We start from the raw sequence: 25,473 nt of genomic DNA, 5'->3' as shown, positions 1-25,473 counted from the left end.
AAGATGTAGGAGTGGCAAGTTCCAGTTTTAAACTGGAATGTTCTCATCTGTGGAAGAAACCGGGTGTTCTTGCTAACCCATGTTATTTCAAAGCCTTTTTACCCTTAGGCTGAAAGACAGTGGAATAAAGTGCAAATGCTGTTGTGAGTGCAAACTCAAAGCATAAAGTGGAGTCTCTATGTATACTGGTTGTTAGTGGGGGACCTGTACAAACTGGCCATGCTCCACCATCTGAGAAGCTACTGCAGTTTCATCCAGTGCACGTCTGCTTCTATCATGGGCATATTAATATTCAAGAACTTTTATTTCCTCATTTTCTGCATTTCTTACTGTGCCATAATGTTATCTTAGAACACAGATGGCAGGAAAAGGTTTAGGAGGGTTACCCTACCTTCCAGAAAGTGGTTTTTAACTCTCCTTTATTTTGGTTTCCTGACTCTTCTACAATTCATATGGACTGTCTCTCTTAGTACAGTTGGAAATCATCCCTCTGCCACTGAAAATACAACAGATGGTTTCTTCTACAGACATTTTATACCGTCCTCAGAATTTCTGGAAACAAGGAACTTTCATAATGTTTTTTGTTTGTTTTTTTTTTTCCCCTCTTGGATGATTCATGTTTTCTGCCTTTTGCTGAGAAAATCATCAAAGTTAATTTTGTGGAACACAGATCTTCTTTTATTCCCAAACCCACAGTTCATTAGAGTTGTTTTCTAAATACTAATTTTTGAATCCTGCAGGAGTCCTGTATTATCAGGCTAATCAGTGTTTCTAGGTTTGGATTCCAAAGTCTCATGGAACTGCTTTCAAAGCCAGGTAGTTGAAAACCATTGTTTTGCTGTGCAAAACAAAATAATTATTTTTCAAATCTTAAGTATCAAGATAAAGAAGCTTACTGTCACTGTGCTGACTAGGAGTATCTCATTTATTTCATTCCCATTCTTTGTGCTCTCTGCTTACATGTGTATAACTTGGCAGATATCCTAATCCCAAATCCTTGAAGCCATGCTGGGAAACAGCCGCTGTAGTCAGTGAAAATTAATGTTCTTTTCATGCAGTGTGCTCTGAGAGTGTAGTGCACTGCAGCAGCTGTAGGTTATAACTTCATGCTTCTGTTCAACATTAAGCAATAATTCTGAGGCCTGCATGGGTATTGCTATATGCTAGCTGTAAAACAATGATGATGACTTGAACTTCAGTTTTGGAGTTACCTGTGAGCCTTCTCTGTGATTCATCATCTTCTGGTGTCTGAAAAACTAACAATTGGGTTAGATAATAATTTAAAAATACCAGAAATTTACAGTAGCTGCTTTTAAAAAGCGTAAGTAATAAAGACTGGGATGCACAGTGTAGCTGTCTTCAGTTATAAAATACTCGAGCACCACATTAGCTTCATTTGATGCACCTGGCTTAGCATTTAAATAAGTACATTCTTTTTAATTTCTAAAAAGCATAATTGTACTATGGCTGAGAACAATACTGCACTGGTCTGACAGATCTATGAGGTCTGAACTTGCATTAAAACTGTTTCCATGTGAGACACCTCTGCGCTGTCTGCAAAATATTCAACATCAAAAATGATTTCTCTCAAACTGTTGCATATAAAATCATTTGCTTGCTAAAGCACGTTGCCTCCTTTTTCATGGCACGTATTAGCTCAGCAACGCTTTTTCCTTGCGGTATTCTGTTAATCTAGCTCTTCACTGTTGCTGTTTTCGACATAGATATTAAAGACTACAGGGAAGGGTATTTTTGTTTAGTTTGATTTGTAGCCCTGTTGTCTTGAATCTTTTTTTGCAAAAACAGCAAGTTGCTTTCGCTGAACAGTGGCAGAAGTTTGTTTGTGTAGCTGGTTCTTTCTAGTTGTGAGGGATGGGCAACGTGCCCTCTCAATGCTGGCAGCAGCTGTGTGCCCTCAGACTGCACTGGATTTGTTGGGCCTTTACAGTGCTGGGGGCAGAGCTGAGCTCCCCATAGTGACTGAAGCCTGCTCAGCCACCTCTACTCACTGTGCCTGTCTCACTTAGTTTTCCACTCTCAGGTGGCTTCACAGGGTGCCAGTAGAGGAGTCACCTTTTGCTTTATGAGGTGAGATCTCCCAAAACTGTTCTTTAATACACAGTGAATTCTACAGTCGTTCTTTAAGGCTGCATCTCTTTCTTAGGTGCAAGACTCTGTATTTTATTGTAGATCATAACTAAGTCATTTACCATGAATGTAGCTTGGATTTAGAGTTATTTATTGTATCTCTTCATGTACACAGGGCCCTTTGCATGATGGTTTTGTTGCAGAGTGAAAGCAAAGTGGCATACTCATGCTTGGTAAGCAACACATACGTGCTGTTTTTCATAAGCGCTTTCTCTGTGCCTAAATGGATCATATCCAACAGACCACAAATGATAGAACATGTTCTGGCAGGCTGCTTTTACAGTGCCTTAAGGCCTCCTAAGGCAGCGTGTGGCACAGAAGCCAGTGCTTTTAGTTCTTGTCCAAAGCATGGCCACAGGCTTGGACCTGCTAGTTTTGTTCTCTTCACCATCAGCAATCAACCACTGACAGTTTCCCAGTCATTGAATGTAAGGCGTAGTTTATTTATTTTATTTGTTTATTTTTTCTTTCTAAGTTGATATTCATGGGATATCTGGAAGTGTGTTCTTAGGGTCAGGCCAGACTTAATTAGCTACAGTGTAAGTAGAGAGGAAATTATCATCATCATCATAGTATCGTGCGAGTTGGAAGGGACCTTAGAGATCATCGAGTCCAACTCCCGGGATTCGAGCCCTCTAGTGTAGCATAGCGGCACTTCTACTACTTGCGCCACAGGGGGGATTCGAACCCGGGCCTCCGGTGTTGCAAGTGGCGAGAATTTAACAAAGACTGAAATTGTCCTACAACACGTATATTCAATTTGTCTTCTATTGAATTTGCCAGTGGTAAGCCCATCCTGCAGCAAGATTATGGCCTACGTTGCTATTTCAGTTCTTGTTTTATCCTCTGGGAATTTCAAGCAGCTTGCCAGAGAAATGAGACAAATGTAATTACTTGTTTTCTAGTCTGAATTTCAAATCTGATAAAACCCATATACGTGCCTGTTTTCCTAAGGTATTGCAAGGAAAAACACAGTTTGGGGAAGTTTTAGCTCTCACTTTAGTATGTAGAAATGGAAACAGAGTCAAAGATCTTGTGGAATGTTTAATAAAAATGAAAATAGTGGCAGGATTGTGAGACTGATTTTTCTATGAATAAGAGAGAAATTTGGACTCTCTGTCATGCAAAATAATGATAATAATCTAGGGTAGAATACTAGATGACTTGCATACTGATATGCAAGAAATACTTGGCAAATCAAGGTATTTAAGCAATTTACTATTACACACTACATTTTATAACTTTTCTTTTAAACACCATAAAAATCAGAAGTCAAAAGGACATATAAGAAGGGAGTTGATAAAAGAGTCAAAAAGACATGTAGGAAAGGAGCTGATAAAAATGTTTCAGAGTTCAGATATTTTATTACTACATACTGAATAATCAAAAATCACAGTTGTTGGAGTCTATCAGGAAGATAAGAATTTTGAAACTTTTTAATGATTCTTCCCTGTTTCCCTCCATTCCAAAATTACATTTATTAAGAGTGGGATGTAAACAGAAGGAACGAGAGTATTTTTTCCAGTATTTGCATTTTTCCTTTGTGAAACATCTGTTGATTTACTTAGGTTTTATTTGCAAGTTTCTTAGTAATAAAGTACTTAATTAACTATGTTCTCCAGATAATCTGATTTTCAAAGGTTACTTCATCTATGCTTGGATAAAAACCCAGACATATAAAACAAAACCCATAAGTATCTTAAGAGTTTTTTTACATGAACAAGGTCAATTTTAAAGACCTTTTTAGTGAAGTACAGGTGGTTGGGATGGATGAAAGATGTTTTAACGAGCTGAGGCAGCAGAGATAGAAATGATTGCTAACCTTCAATACATGTTTACTTCCATTACTAGATCACAGAAAGATGTGCATTAGTGATATTATCTCTGGTTGTCGGCTCTGGGGAGGAAAATAGTTTGTAATGGGAAAGAAAGCACTGTAAATATTTTTCCTGGTTCTATTTGATGTTGTTTACTTGTTCTTTGTCCTGCTTTCTGATGGTACTTTTTCTTCTCTGATTGCTTATGATTTCTATCTTGGCAATCTCTTCCTACAATCTCTTCATTATAAAATAAAAATATAGTTATTTGACGAATTCAGAATTGGGCAAATAATGCCAAAAAAACAAACAACAACAGCAACAACAACAAAAACCAAAAAACAACCATGCCAAATTTGCTGATTGATTATTAATATTATTAGTATTTTTCCTATAGGAGATTAATTTTTGAGTTTTCTTGCAACTGCTCTGTGTTCTCAATTGGTATCATTTCCCTTATGCACAACTTTCTTATATAATACATAACAGATAAATGTCAGGATTCCTACTGTTGGTGTGTAGTACTCCCTTTCAATCCAGCACTATTTTTGTTAATGCTCCCATACCCATCACTGAGCACTGGATTTGAAGCATCTATTTTGCACTCATAAAAATAGAAACAGAATTACCATGCAGTTTGCCTTACACAGGCAATTACTGTCGTTAGTCATGTAAACTACAGTTTCATTTCTCTAGTGATGCTGAGCACTTTCAACTACCATTCAAGTAAATCAAACTTGGGAATAGTCATCTTTCATCTGCAACTAAATCTTCCTTAGAATCTGTATCTATAAAATGGATATATCGACCTACTTAATGAAATCGTGCAATGAATTGGCAAGTAGAGTATGAAACTGTCTAGCTGATGAAATCTCTTGGTTTACAATCATTGGATGATCTCATGGTATTTCATGGCTTATTTTGAGAACCGCTCTTTAAAATCACTAAGAAATAGCCACACACTCTTCAGATTGCATAAGAATAGCTTATGAAATGAGAAAGTAAGACAGAGATGAAAATAAGTAGTTTGCAAATTTTGTTTGTCTTTAGACAAGTTTACACAGATAGACCTGGTCAATAGTGTTTGGCTTCATTTTAGCAGAGTCAAGGTCTTCCACCTGTACTTTCCACTTGAAGTATGGTGAATTCCACATTGTAAGTCTGTAGAACACTCAAATATTATATAAATTTATTATATAAATGAAAAACATTCAAATATTTTTCGTACCTCTTTTTCTTTTTTTGCCTAGTTCACAGGTGAATGGCTTTATGCTACAGTTGGAAAAGCTGTGTATATTGAGCTGCTTTAAGATTTTTGCTGCTCAGATTGAACTGCTACTATTACTTTGCCTTGCTATAATAAAACTGAATTTCATTGCTTCTGCTTTGTATGTATGCTTTTGAAAATAGAAAAGATAAGCCTGAAACATTTGTATCCTGCCCAGTTATAGATAAAACTTCTACTTAGTGACCTGAAGTGCTGCTCTCTGTCTCAGATTCACTTTTCACCTCTAAAACAATTATATGCATACTCTCACATGCCCATTCGTCTCTGTTAAAGACTGAACATCAGTGTCTGCGTATTTGCAGTTGGATGCTCATAGCACTGGCTTTAGAAAGATGAGATGCACATGTGGAATTTGAAGTTGTAACAGATCTTTGTAATGCACATGATGGCTACATGAAATGAGGAATGTGTGTGATACATTTACAATTCAGACACTGTTTATATTAATATTTGAGGCTGAGGACTTCACACAGCTGTTCCTAAGTACATTGCTAAGCACAGGTTTTTTTCCAGTAGCCCGTAAAATTTTCTCATGTATGGATTCCTTTGAAGTTGAACCCTGGTATATTTTAATTTTAATTTCTTTCAGAGCACTTGTGAATAGGTGAAACTTTAAGAAGTTATCTTGAAGCCTGAGGCCACTTCATTTTTTATTTTATTATTTTCAGAGCTATTCTGTTATCTCTTGTGTGTCCTTATAGACTTGAATATTTGAGCTCAGTTGCACTGAATTGTACTGAAATGTCTGATTCCTTGCAATCAGAAGTTCTTTGGAACTTCATTCTACTAGACAAGATTTTAAGCTTAAGAATTCAGTGTAATTTAAACATCTCTTGGAAGGGTGTACCTTCAAGTTTATTATAATAGTTATATTTTTAACCAGGTAAAAATCCCATACTGGATGATAACACAAAAGACCAAATTTAGCTTTAAGCAGATATCCTGAGGAACATACCTGTCATTCTCAAGTGTTTTCAATTAATTCATTATCCTGTAACAGATTCTCTAATTTACTCCGTGTCTCTAAATGGTAATTTATTTTATCACCATGAACCTTTTATGATTGAGTGAATGTAAATATAAACTGTGTAGGCCTAATAATAATGCTTGCAAGTAAGCCTACAAGTCCTTGTTTTCTTTTCCTTATCTTTCCCAAATACTGACAGACTTTGTGCTAGTGCAGTTTTCAAGGATAAACTTAAGATGAGTTTGTAATGAAACAACCTTTGAAAAATGACCTTTCCTTTGAAATGACATTATTAATGTTCTTTCTCAAAGTATAATGGAGTGGGGAAACTATTCTTTTTGTCAGGGGCAGGCATTTTATTATGCAAATAAAAATCAATGTGGATTTAATAGAATTACAAGCTGTTAGAAAAAAACCTTAATGTGTTTATCAGTGACTTGTTAGACATTATTGACTTCCACAAAGAGCTTCTTTACTAGAGAATTGTTTTGTAGCTTGGGCATAAGAAGACTTGTTCTGTGATTGCAGCTATACAGAGCTGGTCTCTAGGCTGGCCACTGGCCAATTGTGTGATGTAAGAGCAGAGATCTTCCTTAGGTGAACTGTCAGTGGTTCCTGTGAGTCTAAGTAACAGGGAAGAGAAGCTGATGGGTTTGAGAACAGAACTTGGACAAGTGCTTCTAGAGCTTGGCACTGATGGCCATAGAGATTAAGAAGGAATTAGTACTAGATGTTACAGTAAAGAATGGAATAGGGTACAGAGCCTGGCCGTGGAAATAAAAAGAGATGAGCTCGCTGAGAAGAGAGGGAATGACTGACCAAGAAAACAAAGTGTTGTGACAAAGCATCATCTGATGTAGATACTGTGTAGGCAAAGAACAAAGACAGGCTGAATAAAGGATTGCAGAGAAATACATGGAACTGGAACCAGAAGCAGCCAAGCCTACAGACAAAGTGGTAAGTGCAGACCAGGACTGGAGAGGTAGGAATTCACATATAGGAGAATACATGCAGAACAGTGGGTAAGAGAAGCATTGAACAGCCTTGTTGCACAAAGATTTGCTCTGGGATGAGTACTTGCAAAACGGGCATAGACTAGGAGTAAAGACTGGAGTTAAGTGAGTTCTGAGACCCAAGATGAGGCTGGAAGGAGATGAACAAAGAAGTTGTATTTTGAAGGAGTAAGAAGAACAGTTTGTGACCATTGCAAAGGCCTTTGTGTTTCTGGTACTTATCCTTCAGATGATGGGAAATGTCTTGGTAAAATGTGCAGTTTGGAGATCTGTAGTGTATTCATTTGTCATCAAGTTGTTTAATGAGTCACTGAGATGGTCATTAATTTAGCTTGTGTGTTTCAGACTTCTGAGTTAATTGTTTCTTGTTGCTTCATTTGCAAACAAGCCGAGGAGTCTATAATATTTTAAGTTAAGTTAATTTTAAAAAATTGCTTTGAAGTGTTGAATTCTTGGCGATGATTAAAAAAAAACATAGATACTCAAAATTAGAGGATGTATTTGATTTTAATCTCTCATTACCAGCTCAAATATGTTTCCTGAAGGACAAATTGTGTTTTGTAATGGGGAAGTATGCCTTTAGAAAACCTATAAGAATATTAGTCAATCTATACAGAGCAGAATTTAGATATCATACATGAGACAGCACATAGAATGACATCAGATAACCAAAGCAGTCACTACTGCTCATTGTTGCAGTGCTATTATTTTGCACCAAATGTGGTAAGGCCTGATGGCAAACTGGCAAGTGGAAACTTACTTCCAGAAACATGTTTTGAGTTAACAGGCAAAAATGGTAATGGTAATAGAAGATTGTCCAAGACAGTCTCTTCGTATGTGATTTTTAAAAACTTTTGCTTGTGTGTGGTGCAGCGGATTTATTCAGACTCTGTTCAGTGTTTTAAATGATGTTACTTTAGTATGTTGTTCATCTTTAGCTGAGTTTTTAATAAAGTTGAGCTTTATTCATATTGTTGAATGGTGTGAGCCATGCCATGTTTTTAAGGACAGCACAGAATTAGCTCTGCTCTTATATTTTCTGGAGTGATAGCAAGGCTAATATGGCACCTCTAACTGCTGTGTGCCTGCACCTTAACACTGAGAGGTACTTGCCTTTGAACTTTCACAGGTTGTTAGCAATGCACACAGCCTGTGAGCAGCCTTTGTTGTGTGGTACATCACCTATGTCTGCACCTGAGCTTGAGATGTTGGAACCGACCTAGAAAGTCAGTGGTCTCAAACCAATGTACCCAGCACCTCAGAAGCATATGTATTCCCATGCCCACAACTTTTGATAACTCTTTTTATCCTGTTTAGGTTTGTTTTTTGCCCTTTATGTTGTGAGTGTTGACTTCCACCTTACCTGCTGCATTTTTTCACTTGCTTGTATTTTCCTATGACCGACATGAGTGCAGATGGACTATTTGTGTTTTCTTTGAATCTTTTATTCCTTCTTTACAATCAGGCGTGGTGAGGTTTTTTGTTTGCTTGCTTTTCTTTCCCTTTTAATGCATTTGCTGCCAGTTGTGATCAGATGGGAGATCAGGGTCATTTTAATGTTGACAAGGGAACGCATTACCATTACGTTCCAAATAGCAGGTCTTTAGCTGTAGCACATCTCTAAGATAACTGTGGAAACTACATTAAGATCTGTTTCAGCCTATTTTGGTTGGTCTTCCCATGTTTTTATTTTTCATAATGTTAGTAGTATCTGATTAATCCAAAATCACTTGGAAGAAGAAATTGAAGATAATTTAATGGCCTCAAGTTGCACCAGGGCAAGTTTAGGTTGGATATTAGGAAGAACTTCTTTACAGAAAGGGTAGTTAAGTACTGGAATAGGCTCCCCAGGGAGGTGGTTGAATCGCCATCCCTGGGTGTGTTTAAGAGCCATTTGGATGTGGTGCTGAGGGATATGATTTAGCGGAGGGTTTTTAGAGTTAGGGTACTATGGTTAGGCTGCAGTTGGACTTGATGATCTTCAAGGTCTTTTCCAACCTGGGTAATTCTATTCCAACAGAACAATAGTACCAAAAGAACCCTACTTATTCCTGATCTTCTGCTTCAATTGCCAAGACATGCTCTCAGCATATATATTTAGGATTATGGATTCATACACAAATGCATAATATTATGATACAAACATAAGGCTTGTATGTGCAACTAGTACTTGAGTACTTAATGCTTGCTTTCCCTCAGTCCAGGACTACATAGGTATTACCCAAGACGGTGTCAGCAACCTTCAGAGTATATAAGCTGACTCTTCCAGAATTAACGATTTTATCTAGAGTTTGACTCTGCAAAGCAGCCCCTTTAAAAATATCTCAAAACTACTAGGTCATGCTTTCAAAATTATCCCTCTTTTGAACCTGCTCTCCAGTCGTGAAAACTGGTCATCTTCAGTGATTTCTAGAATGGGTTTGGAAGGGCAAGGAAAAAATGTGCCTTGGAGGAGGTGAATAATATTTCTACCTCAGGGGGGAATTGTCAAATAAATGTAATCTGTAGTCACAGATCTGACATACAGTTGACATTAAAGGAATTGTATTAAAATTGCATTTACTTGCTTTCGTTACATTAGTAATGTAGTGAAATCTAAAGCCCTATTTATTTTTTATATACTCTGGTCTTTTAGTAATGCTGTGGCCTTGACCAAAGTTTCTCAGTGGTCTCTATTACTAGGAAGGCAGGCACAAGGGATCTCTTTTGACTCCCCGGGAATGAGTGTATTTCTGAAGGTATTAGCCAGGGTAGAAGGCTGAGTTAGTACACAGGAGGACTGAATTAATGAGTTTGGGAAGGGAATCTACTGTCAGTAATATTAATGGAGCTGATATTCACTAGGCAGTAAGTCTTAGGTAAAATTTCTGTGGAAGATGCTGGATGTCAGAAATGTGACGTTACTATGAAAATAATTTATTATTGGCAAAAGGCAATTTTAATTTAGTCAAGCAACCAGTGATCTAATTTAAGGCACATTTCAGGTTTTGTAGTAAAGTCCTGAGTGAATATAGCAGCTAAGTTTGATTGGTGCTTATTTGCCAAGCATTGCTTTGAACTTATGGAGGGGTGCTAATTTGCTGCTTCCTAGTTCTGTGTGGAAAGAGTGTACTCAGTCAAGATTCAGCAGAATCAGACAGCAGTCACAGGAATCAAGTGTGCTGGAATTATTTTATAGTTAGTATTTTGTTATTATTATTACTAATTTTAACCTTATTGGGCATTTTGATTCTGCACAGAGTTCCACACATCCTCTCTGTACTGCAGGATATCTTTCTCAGGTGAGCCCAGTAAAGTATTCATTGCCCTTGGGTGAGAACACGGTGTCAGGATACAGTCCTTTATTTTCAGTGCCACTTTCTGAAATCACTTACACCAGTGAGGATGTTTTGGATAAATGAGAACAACTGCTTGTTTTCCTAGGAACAACAGACTTGCAATGTCAGGTGTTTTTTTAGTATCTGCACCATGAAAGAATGCTGCTTTGCCTTGAACACAGTCACCAAATGTTTAAAGTTCTGCAGGCTCTGCATCTTTATTATTTTCATTGTGTTTATTAACTGTATGAAATTATTAAATTTTAAACCTTGGTGACTTCAAGGAATTTATCCTAGATCAGGGGCACTTTGTTCTTTCTATGTGGAGTTTTAATTTTATTTTCTATTTATTTTAAGAAATGCATTACATTCTCATTAAGAATTTAAGATTTTTTGTGGTTCTGTTACTGCCTTTGGGAAGAGGACCGCACTGCTGCTTATAGAAGCAAACTTTCTATTTATGTGTATTGCAGCTTGTCCAGTAATTTGATCGTGCTCAATTGTGTAACATTTGTACTGCTGTTTGGGGTTCTACACTACCAAAAGGTCCTTTTTTTGTCCTTTCTTTTTACTTTGGTCTATTAACAGTGTAGACAAATGTTTAAATTTGTGTTTAGGCCTTGTAAATACCACGTCTATGGCCTTCTATAGACATTTACACAGTGTTTTTTCTCCTTGCTGCAAATTTCTAGTATTTAATGTGTGGCACTTTCATGGGGTGACACAGAATTTTTCAGCCAATTCTTTAAAGTTGTTCTAATCATGGTATCTTATTCATGGGCTGATTATCCAAGTTGTAGATTAACTATTTCTTGTTATTTACAGCTATTCCCTCACTGCAGCAAAATTTGCAAGCAGATTAGAAAGCACCTACATTTCATATGTTATGAAATACATTATATTTTCATGCTTTGCCTGCTAATGCTTAGTCTCTCCAGTGAAAAATGTTTCCAGGTCTTTTGAGTGTAAATGATCCTGTAAACAACAGTTTGATCTTCTTACGTTTTGGAATAACTGTCTTTATTTTATATATGCTGCTATTCTTCTCCATTATGTCTAGTATAGATAAGAACTAACTATACTAAAGCACGCTGCTTTACGGTGTTAAATACTTTATGTTGAATAATGTTCTTTCATGTAAAAACTGCCACCTAGTCATCTATGAATTACAAGTGTTTTGATATGTGTTGCAATATGAAGTCCTCAGTCTCCAATTCATGAAGTTTCTGAAAATTCAGGGTTAGATTCATAAAAACAATGAAACAATATGGTTTTTATTATGAATGTTAATACCAAATATTTATGGATGGTCAGATTGGTTGGGCTCATCATGGTCAGATAGCATTTGGTGGCTTTGGTTTTTTCGTCAGTACAAACTAAATAACTTCTTTGACATCACTGAATTTATCCTTCCAATATTCTATGGGAGTATGTGTGTGAATGTGTGAATATGTGTGTGTTTTAACTATTCTTAATGGAGTTTCTAAGAATAATCCCATTCAACTAGTTGCATGGAAAGATTGTGTTAATTAGGATTGTTTTCCTTTTTTAATGTTTATGTACTTCAAAATTCAAAGCAAAAAAATCCCACAGTTACCCTCCCAAAGTCAAATGCTGAGAATATGCCAGAACTGATGCCTTCGCCTCCAAAATAATCCAGTTTTCTGGGTTCTCTCCTATTTAAGGATATTCAGTCATCTCACTTGCTTAAGAAATACTTTCATTTGGAAAATGCTGAATGCAGTAAAGACAAGGGGTGGTATTTGTAGATGAATCTCTTGATGAATTCTTCTACATTACAGGAATACAAACGCAAGCTAGCCAGAGTGTCCCAAGTACGGAAAGAACTCAGAACACGCATCCAGAACCTGCCTGACCTCTCTCGACTTCCCAACGTCACGGGCAGCCACGTACACCTACCATTTGCAGGAGACATCTACGGAGATGACTGATTGCAGGAATACCTTCTGTAACCTCTACTTTTCTGTGAAATGAGGGGTAGGTCAGACTGATTGGTACTCTTGTAGTATTATTTTTGTATATTGTTGGAGAGCATCAGTAAAAATACTCTAATAATTTATTTAAAAAAATGATTTAAAAACGCTGATTTGTTTACTATTTTATTGGCAAGTGAACGTGAGGGTACATTTATAGAAAGCGGCATCTGCATCTATTATATTAAATAATGAGTAACTATCTTATATTTTGTACAGATTTTGGTTGGGTGCCCTGTAAAAAAAAAAAAAAAAAAAAAAAAAAAAAAAAAAGAAACTTGCTAAGATTTTGTCCTATGTACCCTATATTTAACGTAGATCAACAGGTAATCAAAGCATACTTCTAACTTGAAACGTTTAAGTTGCTATTGAGGGAGTGAAACATGGAAACCACAAGCTTATGTTAGCAAGATTAATGCAAGTTAACGCAAAGTTGAAAGTAGGCTGTGTTTAACATTGTGTTTAAACTAACCAATCTTAAAATAAGTCCGGTGGTTCATTTTGATGTAAATGTTAGTAACCAATTTTGAATTGGAAAACATTAATCATGTTACACAGAGTAGATCTTTAAATGACTCAAAATGTTGCAATCTGTTAGTATCATTTAAAAGTCAGCAAAAGAAACTACACGATTGACCATTAATCAGGTTTCAAAATTGGAACTTTTCTTTTTACAGCTGCTTAGTTTCTAAATTGAGGAACCATTCAATTATACTCGAATTCCTTTCTGGAATACTTGTCTCAGACTAAAAAGGTTAATTCCAGAAATGTGAAGCCATTTTACAATTTTAATTAAATTGGAAGGTCATTCTGTGAACTGTCCCAATTGTTAAATGCCCATTACTAAATCTGACTATTCTATAGTCAGTCTACTATTTATGCATGCAGCAATACAGTACAGCCAAATAGTAAGGTGTATGGAAGCTCTGGGCCAAGCCACCCTCTTCCACTGAGAAACCCCAGCGGTCAGCATAGGCTTCCATCCTCCTATCTCCATCTCTCCAGCAAACATTTCTTGATCTTGATGGTGTTTTCTCATGAGGAAGAGAGAAGATGGTTCAGGCCAGTGTTTGAGTTGAACTATGGAAAGTTATTGCCCAGTGTGTTTTTTAAAACAACAAACACAACCAACCAACCCGTTGCCTGCCACAAATGTGATACTCATCTGCAGGTATTCAAGCTTGTGAAAATTCCTTGTTTCAGTATGATGCACCAGCTTTTAATTTCACTTAAAAATCCAAAGATATAGACAGGCATGTAGAGGATTGACAGGAAGTTTATGCTTTTCAGTCATCTGGAATTAGATGCTTTGTTGTTGAGGAATGATTCAAAAAATGCCTACCTGTATCCTTTGGCATTTAGATGACCTTAAAAACCCAGTCTGCAAATGTTTTGACTTTGGTGGATCATCTGAGTATTCATTAATAGCATTTTGTTCATGGATTTGCTCGTTTGCATCAGTCAAGTTCAGAGTTCACAGGCTCATCCACTCCTTTCTACATGAAAGCTAATCTTAAAAAGTAATCTATTTTTCCTTTTCAAAAACTACAATGATTCAGAACAGCCCTGGATTTAAGTTTTTGATGCTGAAGAGTGATCTGTCATTTGTGTTTGACTTCCACAAGGCCAATCCCTAGAATGTTCTATGTGTAGAATAGCATTTCTTTTTAAAATACTTACACCTGCACATAAACACCCCGGTCCAAATAGCTTTTCTCATGGAAGACATGAATTAGACTTCAGTTAAATAGGAAAACAAACAAACAAATAACAAGGAAAAAGAAAAACCCAAGCTGTTGACTAAGCATTCCGCAGCATGCCATGTAGGAATATTAATGTCATCACTAATTCTAACTGCTGACAGGAAGGAATGCTGAAAATAGCTCACTGAGTGTCCAAAATCCTTAAGTTAACTATGGTTAATCCAGACAAGTGTTTCCTTAGTTTAGATGTAACATATGAGATTAAGTAACACTTATTGCCATCTTTTCAGCTTACATTTATGCTGAGAAAATGGACATGCAGATAATATTTATGCAGTTTTAACATTTCTGTTGCAGTTTGTTTAAACCAAGCTTGTAAATTTTAGTGGTGTGTGTGCATTACAGCTGTGGTTCAAGTTCAGCCTTGTTAAAGGATAGCATTGAAGTTATTATAAGTATTAAAATAATACAACCCATTACGAACTATAAAGCAAGTCATAGAACAGGAAGGATAAATAGTGAGTTCACCATTGAATCCCACCCATGGAAATCTTTAATTTTTACCCAGAGGTGATGACAAGTGCAGTGCTATGGCTTGCTACAGCCCATTGAGCAATCTAAGTCGTGGATACTCAAAACCAGAGGGAATACTTTAAACTTAAACTATCTATTCTAATATACCACTTTGAAGGGGAAACTGGTACTGTCTGGAATAGCAACAAGTAAAACCTGAAGCGGTGAAAAGTCAACATTTGGCAAAGTTTCCATATTTGTTGTTGTTGAAAATGATTTTCACACCAATTTCTGCCTATTATCACAGTCATATTCCGTATCTTTTTAAGAGTATGTTGATTATTTTCCATTCCAAAGCTGACTTCCAAAGCTTCACAGGAATACAAAGGCAGTTATGACTTTCAAGTAAGATTCAGCTGTCTTGATTGTTAGATTTTTTTTCTCAGCCTCCCAAACAGGCTTTGTTTCATCGGTGGGAATTCTTATGGTAGTCACAGTTGGGGCTTCAAATTAAAAAACAAAACAAAACCAGACTTATTTACTGAATGACTTCTTAAAGTTTGAAGTCTTGGAAAGACCTGAAAGTTGCTGTTCTGCCTTCAAGGTTTTTCCTTAACTTGTAAATCTTCGGTTCTTAGAGGCAGAACTTTTTCTATGTGGTGCTCCATGGAGGGATCTTTATCTGCCTTTCCCACTCCTCTGTATGAAACACTGCGCATTACAGCGGGACTCTTACTACCTTCATGAAAATATAATAATGAAGTAGAATGCTGAATTTCCTTGACTTCTCAAGAGAGTTTAAAAAGACGCAACACTAGGTTTGTTTTTCCTGTTTGTAGCGTTGTCTTTGTAATAACGTTGCTTGTCTAAAGATAATGTAGAACTGATAAAATAATTAGGAACAATCTCAGCTTTTTTTCTTGCTGTATATATGTTTTAATATTTTGAGAGAGCGTTATTTTATGTGCGTATTATTATTATTATTATTTCCTTTATTTTGCTGCGTTAATTGTTTACTTCAAGGAGTATTTTGTAGTTGTACTTCTGGAAATTATCCCTCATAATTTGTTTGGAAAAGAGGACTTACCAAAAGTAAACGTCACTCTGACAGCAGGTGTCTTGTGTTAGTGGCTGAATGGTATGTTGTTGGGTCTTTTTTTTTTTAGTTATTATTATTTCTATGGGAAAGGCATTGTGTATCAACTAGTTAGATTTATACTGCAACTGCAATAGTGTAGTAGGAGATAACGTGGTATGATACAAATGCAGCCCTGTAGTATCAAAAGATACCTCCAAATCCTCAGGTTCCAAAGCTTACTGTGTATACTTCTGACATCTCAGGAAGAAAAGAGGCTGGGTGGGGAAAGTGAGTGCCTAGAAGCTAAAAGGGTAGGAAAATGCCTGAGTAGGAATGAGAAGCAAAACAAATGTCAGTGCTTGTCAAAATGGAAATCACAGTGCAAAACTGAGTAGCACAGTGTTTTTTACCCATAGATGGGTTATACCATGGAACTGCTCTGGGGGTGTTACCACACTGTGAAACATGTGGGTGTACCCTGCCCATCTCTTCTAATGCCGTATGACTCTACCCGCACCAGAATGCCCGCCCTACAAAAGGCACAAATATGAAGTGTCTGAACATGTTTCATTTAATAATAAATCCTAACCATCAGATTATTTGCTTCACTATATATTGCACTTTTATTGAGCGTTCTTTGAAAAAAATAAAATAAAATAAGAAAAAAAGCAAAGACAATCCTGCAGCTCTTTGCCATATGAGAATGCTCGCCTTGGAGGTCACTGGGACTGCTTGTGTATTGTAGTGTTTGCAGGTCAAGCTGTATTTTTGCAAAACGTTTTGAAAACTACCAAGAACATCAGCCCACTTCTCTGGTTTTAGAAGTAAATGTGAAACCCTTAATTATAACAGCTTATGATTCTTAGAAACTGTGTTTTGTTGTTCTTCTTGAAAATTTAAGTATATACTGCAGTAACGTTAGCTTGTCTGTCTCACTCAGTTAATGTCTATATACACCGAAGCACCTCAGCTAATCCCTGTGAACACAAGCCAAATTTCATGCTTATTGTGTATTTTATGTGAGTAATCTTCTGAATGTCAAACAGAGATCTTTCGTTATAGTAAATATACATTCCTATTTTCCTGAAGTTTTAAAAGATAATGTTTTAGGATTTTAACAGACTAATATTCTTTTCCCTTGCTGGCGGCAGCTCAGCCTGGTCATTTGGTGACTGCCCCAATTACATGTTTAGGATGCAGTAGTCCCCTGCGCAGATGAACATGGAGGTCACGTGTAGGCTTGATTGGCCCTTTGCAGAGGACCAATCCTATTTCAGCCTTCTGAAATGTGAACAAATAAACAGATTCATGTTTTTTCTTCTTTGGAAAGATTGGTGAAATAGGAAAGCAGCACGTCTAAAATTTGGCTGCTACGTTTATAAATACTTAGGGCCAGTTCTGCTCATTGCTCATGCCTATAATCGCAGCGACTAGTCCTGCAAGTAAAGAAAGCAGATTCAAATGCAATGTCTAAATAAAGTAGAATATATATATATATATATATTACTTTTTTTTTTCATGAATGACCAATTTTGTCTCAGCTCCTATTTCAGCGTGTCATTTATCTTAAGTAGATCTCTTCCATCATGTTATTTAGAAATCGAATCCTAATTTCATCTTTACAACATTTAAAGTATCCTACTAAGCATGACGTTTTTGTGGGAATTTGCAGAAGTTCAATAGCACTCGTTATTTTGTTTGCAACAGAAATAGACACGTTTGTTAAAAGCTAACCAGAAAAGTTTGAAATGTAAAGATGTTTCATTATTGTGTTCTTCTGAAGGATTGTGTAATCCTTGTGTAATTTATGTCCTCGAAATAACACCTGTATCTATGCTCTTTCATATTTAATAGAATAAAACCTTGTTGTAAAATATCTTTGAAATCGCTGTTTATTTCTTGACTGTTCGAACTCATTCTGTGTAGTGGCAGTTCTGCTGCCTGTACTTACTTAGGAGGAAACCAAAACACACACACACACACACTATATATATATATATATATGACACATAAGAATAACACAAGAAGCACTTCAGGTGGTAGAGAATAAAACTGTGTCTGCCCAACATTTTGAAGTATATTTGTAAAATAAGGAATGGCATGTGCTTTACTTTACCATGGGAAAATTCAGTAAGAAAAAAGTTTGAGGGCAGCTACGGAAGGGAGAGCTTGTATTGAACCTGGGTTGCTTCCTGAGTAGGAGTGCTGCATGGGCAGAGAGCCCCTTCACCTGCTGGGTGAATTCCATTCTTCTTTGTGTATATGGCTGTTGGCCTACCCACAAATACTTTGCCTGGTATCCCTAAGAACCCATCAGAAGCAATTTTGCTTCTTCATAAGCAGAACGCAGCACACAGAAATACATCTGCTGTGAATAATACCTGAAGCTTGGTGCCTGACATCCACTTTATGCCTTTTTGGGGATGTGTACTTCAGACTAATTCAAAAGGTGCTGGGGATACATCACCATTACTAGTAGAGCCATGCCAGCTGGGACATCAGAGCATGGCCTTCCTTCCTTTTATCCAAAATCTATTGTATTAGCTAGAAAAAGAAAATAGTGGTTTATGTACTCTAAGACCATTCAATGTTGCATTAAAAGCACAGTAAGTAGGAACAGATAGTAGATAGATAGATACACTTCAAAGATGTATCAGGAATTTGACCTGAAACAGCATCCTATAGTACAGCAGATAAGTGGATACCCACACATTTTTCCATAAGCCTTACAGGAAGCAGATCAGTAGTTTAAGTCATGTGTACAATCTAACTTAAAGATCAACATTTATTTACAAGATCTATTTTACAAACACTTTTTATTTGTACTACAAATTCTCCATCAACAAGCTGGAAGTATTTTTACACAGGACTGGATTACAAACATAGTAGCAATGGATGGATTAATGCAAAGCTCATCACTGCAAAAGGTGCTAACTAACTTGTCCATATTTTGATCTGAGAATTCAGTTACTTTGATCCTACAATTAAGAACCTTTCAAGTGAACCTTTCAAAACTGCTGTGTAAGAGCATAGGAAATCCAGGAAGGTTACATGCTGATCTATGAGACTGTCAGTAGAATCTGCAACATGCTATTCTCCCCTGCCAAGAATTGCTTTCAAGTCTGCCAATATACTTGCCAATCCTATTTCTCAAATAGCATTCCCTGAACCCTAAATACTTACTTAAAGGAAACAACTGTTGAAAATAATAATTAAAAATAAATAAATAAATAAAAACCCACAAACCTTTAAAACCAAGAACTGAAGTGTTTTGAACTAGTTGAGCCATTTTTTCAGACGGGAAACCATAAGCACAACCATAAGACCATAAAATCACCCCTGAATAGTGACTTTCTATTTTCCTTTCTCCCTTCTGTGCAGAACCAAACATAACATTAGACAGTGGAGGCTGCTTTAACACTGACAATCTTCTACTCACATTGTAATGTCTCAGTACAAGGAGCTGAGTGCTGTGCAGAGCAAACCTAGTTTTCCAGACAAAAGTTCAGGAAGCAGTATTGGAATCATAAAATCACAGAATAGCTCAGGTTGGAAAAGACCTTAAAGATATCAAGTCCAAACCACAACCTAACCATACTAGCCTAACTCTAACAACCCTCTGCTAAATCATATCCCTGAGCACCACATCCGAACAGTTTTTAAATACATCCAGAGATGGTGACACAACCACCTCCTTGGGGAGCCTATTCCAGTGTTTAACTACCCTTTCTGTAAAGAAGTGTTTCCTGACATCCAACCTAAACTGACCCTGGCACAACTTGAGACCATTTCACCTCATCCTGTCACCAGTGAGACCAGCCCTGCTCTTGCTGTAAGCACCTTTCAGATATTGGAAGAAAAAAGTCTCCCCTCAGCCTCCTCTTCCTCACACTAAACAGTCCCAGTTCTTTCAGTTGCTCCTCATAGGGCACATTCTCCAAGCCTTTCACAAGTCTTGTTGCCCTTCTTCGGACCTGCTCCAGCACCTCAATGTCCTTTCAGTACTAAAAGTCTGTTCCCTGTATGTGAAGCCTGTTCCCTGACAAAACTGAAAGACATCAGACAGTCTCTACTTAGTTGTTCTTAGAAGAGACAAAAATTACCCACTTTGGTAGCACCCGAAATGAAACATCCCGTATTCTTTATGACCACGCTACCCTCACAGCAGTAACAGTTTAGTATGGAGCTGTGAGCAACCTGCAGCACAGTGCAGTCTTAGCAGGCTCTGTGTTCCCCTCCAGGAAGTCCAAATCACAGAGAACATTCATAAGAAAATCACTGGTTGTTTATTAAAACTGGAACAGTACTTAGTGCTGTAATTATTATTACACTGAAATAATGAGTAACTAAAGTAAAGTCAGGAAGGTTTTCAAATCCACTTTCTGGCTTTTCTCTTTTTCTTCTAGGTTAAGCATCCGTTTTAGCTTAGTGAAGTGAAATTTGGAGTTCCGGGGAGTCCTGGAAATGGAACCGGTTGTTGCCTGTCCAGATAGACAAGTTCTGAAAAAATTAAGACACAAATATCTTAAAAGGTGAGAAATCGGAATTAATATTGAGTAGCTATGAAGGTGGATATACGTAATAAGTTACATTACTGAATGCAAATAGTGCATTTTCGTATGAAGGTAAACATTTGGAAGTATAATTCTGTTACACAAATTTTAAACTGGACCTTTCATATTAATGACAAAAGCATAGTTGTGCATTCTTGTGGTCACTTTTCATCAGAACCCTTAAGGACGCTGAAGGCAAAATGGATCTCCTTAACAGGCATGTGGTTATCAACTAAAAGTGACTTCCTTTTCCAACAAGATGTATTACATTCTGCTCAGTCAAGAACCAGTTAAGATAGAGAGAAATGGGTACCTGGGAAGCGATGAAGGAGTGCTCCCTTTGGATCCCAACCTATTGCAGCTTGCAGGAGTCGCTTTGTTTGCAGACTGGATTTTTACATCTGGTGTCTTCAGGTTAGATTCAACAGTTGGGGTGCCCAAACGGTGGCTCTTGGTAGCCAGAAAATCTCTGCTTTTGCCATAAAATCTTGTTGTTTTGTTGCATGAGTTACAAGTAAGAAGCTATGGAGAGAATAAAGAACATATCAACCACTCTACCAGTCTTTTCCCTTTGAGTTTTCGAAGCCACTGTAAGAATTATTCAAACTGTTCTCCAATTGTCAGAACGCACTTACTTGCTTAAGTGAAATACGGAGATATTTAAAAGACAGTATTTATACTTAACCCTTTCATTCAGACTTCCTAAGCCAAACACATCCCATGCATTTATCTAGAAATGACTCCAATCCCTCAGGAGACCCTTAACTCTGAATGTAATGCAGCGCAGAACAAAAAACAAAGCGTAACAATACAAAACACCACACACCCAGTTCAGGTGCTACCTTAAATTAGTGGTATTCACATTTTGCTGAAAAAAAAGATACATAATTTGATCAGAACTTATTGGCATGTTTCACCTCTACTGAAGTTCTATTACACAATCTCCAGAGTCTCAGAGAGAAAATATTTAAATCACCGAACACTCAAAAATAGCCATCTATAATGAGAAACAGCAAGAAGAGGCTTCCGAATAATGCAAAAATACTCCTTATTGCAATAAATAGGAAGTTTTATCTATCTTGTGTGTTTGCTTCAAGTCTATAAGGACCCTCCAGCAGCACAGCGTGCTGCAGAGGTGCAGCAGAACAGATAACATCAGAGAGTCTCAGAGACTGCCAGACATTCCTAATATTGCTTACTACCATGGCAACCCCTCTTATGAAGGGACATGGGAGTAATACATTCAGACAAGTTTTTGAGGCACACAGTTACACTGACTGAAAAGCACTGGATGTTTCTGGTTTAAAAATAAAGAAATAATTAAAAAAAATCAGGAGAGCGTCACCAAAAGATCTACGTGATTTTAAAAGCATCTACTTCAAATCATTGTTCATCTGAATGTGTGTAAACGCAGCTACATTCAGAATGCTTCGAACAAATTCAATGTAAAAATGCCCAATTGAAGTGTTTTCAGGCAAGTCTTTTGAGTATGTCTATACTGTCATACTAACAAACTGAAAAAGAGAGTTAATGATCTAATACAGCTCAGGTCTGACGTATTTTTAGCTCTCCTGAAATTCAGAGGAGAAAAAACCATAACACAGCATCACATGTTCATTTAGTACTCTGTGGAATATAAATGGAAGTGAATGCCTAACAGTGCGGGAATCAGCGGGATACCATAGCAGAGCACAGCTGCTTTGCACTCCCTGAAGAGCACGTATAGTTAACTCCAGAAAGGTACCATGGGCACAACCTGTGATATTGTTGCTTGGATTAATTCTCAGTCATCCTTGAATTCTCATTTTCACGAGGCTCAGGTATAAGATTACAGGGATCTACATTGCTAATTTTGAAAGCTGTCAGTTCCTGACAGTATTTTAAATACTTAATACCAGAAAAACTTAAATCATAATCCACAGCAGTAATGCAAACAGAACTGAGCAGAACACAAGTGCAGCAAATTGTAATTAACTCCCAAGATTAGGACATTATCCAGAGTTTAAACTGTCCCTATTTAAAGCTGAATCTTAAACTACTCATCTGAATGCACGACACATCCTAACAATCTCTCCAGCTACGGAATAAATCTACGAGCCCACAATAATTCCTTAGGATGCTGTTCATCAGCTGTCTAAAGAGACAGATCTGAATGCATGCTAAACGTTTGTGATCCCGTAGCAAAGAAATAAAGCAAAGCTTTCAGCTCTTCAGATAACCTTTTATCTTGCTCTTCTTGCTGGCCAATCATTATGTAAAGTTTGGAAAGAGTAATACTAAAGGCGCCTATCTGAAGTGCCCCTTTAGCCCCGAGATCTGGTGACATCTGTGGTATTTCCTCAGCTCGTGTCAATGGTTCTATAATCATTTTTGATTCAGCAAGTTTTACTCCCTAAACCTTCAGGCTCTCTTCACAGCAGGGTGCTGCCTTGTTTATTAAGGCATCCATTCACTAATTATTTAAGCAACATTAAACGTACGGTACCGTTCTTCAAAGCATCACATCTTATAGTCTGCAGTAATTTTAGGAAAAAGAACTGAAGCTCCACAAACAACGTTAACTACTTCAAATTCCATACGTGGTTAAGTTTGGAAAGACCTATACATTTTAATACCCAGCAAAGCTTTAAAAGTTCTTTGTGTTCAAAACATAACAATGAACTTTTGTATGCTACATAAGTAAGATAAATGATGCCAAGCTGGTACACATTGCAAAGACACTTTGAGATGACTGGTAACACTGATAAAAACCTGACAATCTGTCACTCAAGCCCTTCTTCAGAGCTGAAACAAAGGCAATAAACATCAAACTGTATCACAATGGCAAAACCAGCCTTGCTTCAGTCAATGGCACCTTCTTCTTCCCAGGTATGTTTTGGGGGATTCTTAGGAATAGATTTCTAAGAACTTTAAAGGATTCTTAGCATCTCCACTGCTGTATTGAGGCTCTGCATCTACTGGAGTTGCACAGCCCCAATTTTACTATATAAATAGGAAAAAATACAAAACCAGCAGTCATAAAATCTGCCACTTTTGCAAAGTTATGCAAATGATACAGTAGCAGAGAGATAAAATGCTGCAGCTTCCTGGCACGAAGAAATCATTGAATTTTCAGCAAGATCTCAAGACATCTGCACAGTTTACCCAGACTGGTACAAAGAGAACAAGATCACAAGAAGCAGGGAGCTGTTTGCATAGATTCTCTGATGAAAGGAGGACGGGAGAGAGAAGAAAATAAAAGATTTCTGCTTTTATCATTGTCCTCTTGATTTCACTGAAATCCCTAACGTGTGGCAGTTTGAAGTAAATACCCTTACCAGAACACTTCTGGACTCCCTATACTTTTTCAAAAGCTTTATCTGTTTCATATTGAGTTTGTAGTTCTTTGCCTCTCGTTTAAGAATTTTCTCTATCTGCGGCGTCACTTTCATCTTTGGCTTGAGCCGCACCCGGTAGCTGTCGGGAAGCAGGAACTGGAAGCAGTAAGGACATATCCTCCCTTTTGCAGATTCTGCATCTACGGGTAAACAAATTTAAAAGAGTAAAACTTAAAATGCAATAATGTTGTTCTGCAGGAAAGCACTAAACAGGGTACGCTTCCATTTTAACAGTACCTAAGTGCTAAGCGTGAGTAAGTTTTAACGAAGTTCTAAACCACAGCATCCCCTACAAGGGCAGGCTGAGAGAGCTGGGACTTGTCAGCCTGGAGAAGATCTTTTTATAAGGGTATGTAGCAATACAACAATTGGAAATAATGGTTTAAACTGGAAGAGGGCAGATTTAGACCAGGTATTAGGAAAAAATTCTTACTGTGAGGGTGGTGAGACACTGGAACAGGATGCCCAGTGAGGCTGTGGATGCCCCCTCCCTGAAAGCATCAAAGGCCAGGCTGGATGGGGTTTTCAGCAACCTGGTCTAAAGACAGGGGGGTCCCTGCCTATAGTAGGGGTCTGGAACTACATGATCTTAGAGGTCTCTTCCAACCCAAACCATTCCATATATGACTATATGAATTCATGCTATGTCTGTGCACTGCAGAACTTCATGCAAGAGACAATAGTACATTATACTGGAAAAATGCAACCCTCTACTAGAAGTCTTTAATGACAGAAACTCACAGCTCCACACATAGCTCCCGAGGGTGCTTTTTTTTTGCCTGATCAGTGACACCAAAGCCCTCTGAAGCATTCTGCCTTTTTCACAGAAGCATATGACTTGGAAGATGACTTTAAAGGCCATCTGGTCCAACTCCCCTGCAGTGAACAGGGACACCTCCAGTAGATCAGGGTGCTCAGAGCCCCATCCAGCCTGACCTTGTTTGTCTCCAGGTACGGGCATCCACCACCTCTCCAGGCAACCTGTGCCAGTGCTTTTAGTTTGAAACCCTTTCCCCCTTGTCCTATGGCAAGAGACCGTGATAAAGAACCTTCCCCCTTTCTTGTCCTATAGACCCAAGTGCAAGAAGGTGATGACACCTGAGATTGGGTTGAAAACTCACAATAATAATAATATAGACAGTTAAATCTGAGGGGCCTATTGCTGCACTTGCCTCAGTATTTCCTGCTGCCAGAGCCCCACTCAAGCAGCTCTCCTCACCCCCCAACAAAACACCCCTCTGCCTAGCAAGAGCATAATTCCTAACACAGGCCCTGAATGTGCTGTGGGGACAGAGAAAAAGCGATGGGAATACGGAGAAAAGGGAGAAGTAAGGCCCCATCCTCAAAGCTACGCTGGCCAGAGCCCCTCACTCGCCTCGGCAGCTGCTCAGCGTCCACCTGCGGGGAAAATACACATTGTCAGACAAGCTCTACCCGCTCCGCTTCCCGTCGCGAACCCCCGTCCCGGACACTCACAGCAGGAACCGCGCTTGGCCCGGACAAGTGCCCACCAGCTGCCTCGCAGCCGCCTCCAAGAAGCGCATCCCCATGCCGCCCGCCCCGCCGGAAGCCGATGCCCGGTAGCTCCGGCGGCGCTCTGTGCAGCGCTCCGGCGAGCCAGGCGGATACAGCGGCCGCAGCTCCGTGGTTCCGGGCCCGGTGCGACGGGTTGGGTACCGCTGGGAAGGGGCGGGCTGTGCGGCAT

At 38.1% G+C, this 25,473-nt stretch overlaps 2 protein-coding genes across 3 annotated transcripts in view; one reads left to right on the top strand and one right to left on the bottom strand.

Annotated features, from left to right (window-relative positions):
• The window catches only part of RPRD1A (regulation of nuclear pre-mRNA domain containing 1A), a 48,444-nt gene extending 27,500 nt beyond the window's left edge, over nucleotides 1-20,944 (top strand). Inside the window, exons 7-8 of one of the 2 annotated variants that reach the window (XM_072327656.1) lie at nucleotides 12,353-12,548; nucleotides 20,245-20,944. In XM_072327656.1, the coding sequence (XP_072183757.1) occupies nucleotides 12,353-12,502 (150 nt within the window). In that variant the 3' untranslated portion in view covers nucleotides 12,503-12,548; nucleotides 20,245-20,944. Of the gene's footprint in view, nucleotides 1-12,352; nucleotides 12,822-20,244 lie in introns of those variants that run through there. The other variant, XM_072327655.1, reaches the window with a different exon arrangement.
• Nucleotides 18,636-25,442, bottom strand: C2H18orf21 (chromosome 2 C18orf21 homolog). Its single transcript, XM_072327657.1, has 5 exons — nucleotides 25,245-25,442; nucleotides 25,144-25,166; nucleotides 23,709-23,908; nucleotides 20,705-20,913; nucleotides 18,636-20,338 (listed from the first exon to the last, which is right to left on the bottom strand). Exons 1-5 carry the CDS (start codon nucleotides 25,316-25,318, stop codon nucleotides 20,185-20,187), a joined length of 660 nt encoding a protein of 219 aa, XP_072183758.1. The 5' UTR covers nucleotides 25,319-25,442; the 3' UTR covers nucleotides 18,636-20,184.
• Nucleotides 25,443-25,473: the final 31 nt, after the last annotated feature.

The sequence above is a fragment of the Excalfactoria chinensis genome, chromosome 2 (genome assembly GCF_039878825.1).
Source record: "Excalfactoria chinensis isolate bCotChi1 chromosome 2, bCotChi1.hap2, whole genome shotgun sequence".
Classification (NCBI taxonomy): Eukaryota; Metazoa; Chordata; class Aves; order Galliformes; family Phasianidae; genus Excalfactoria; species Excalfactoria chinensis.
This window is presented reverse-complemented; position numbering and strand designations above follow the sequence as displayed.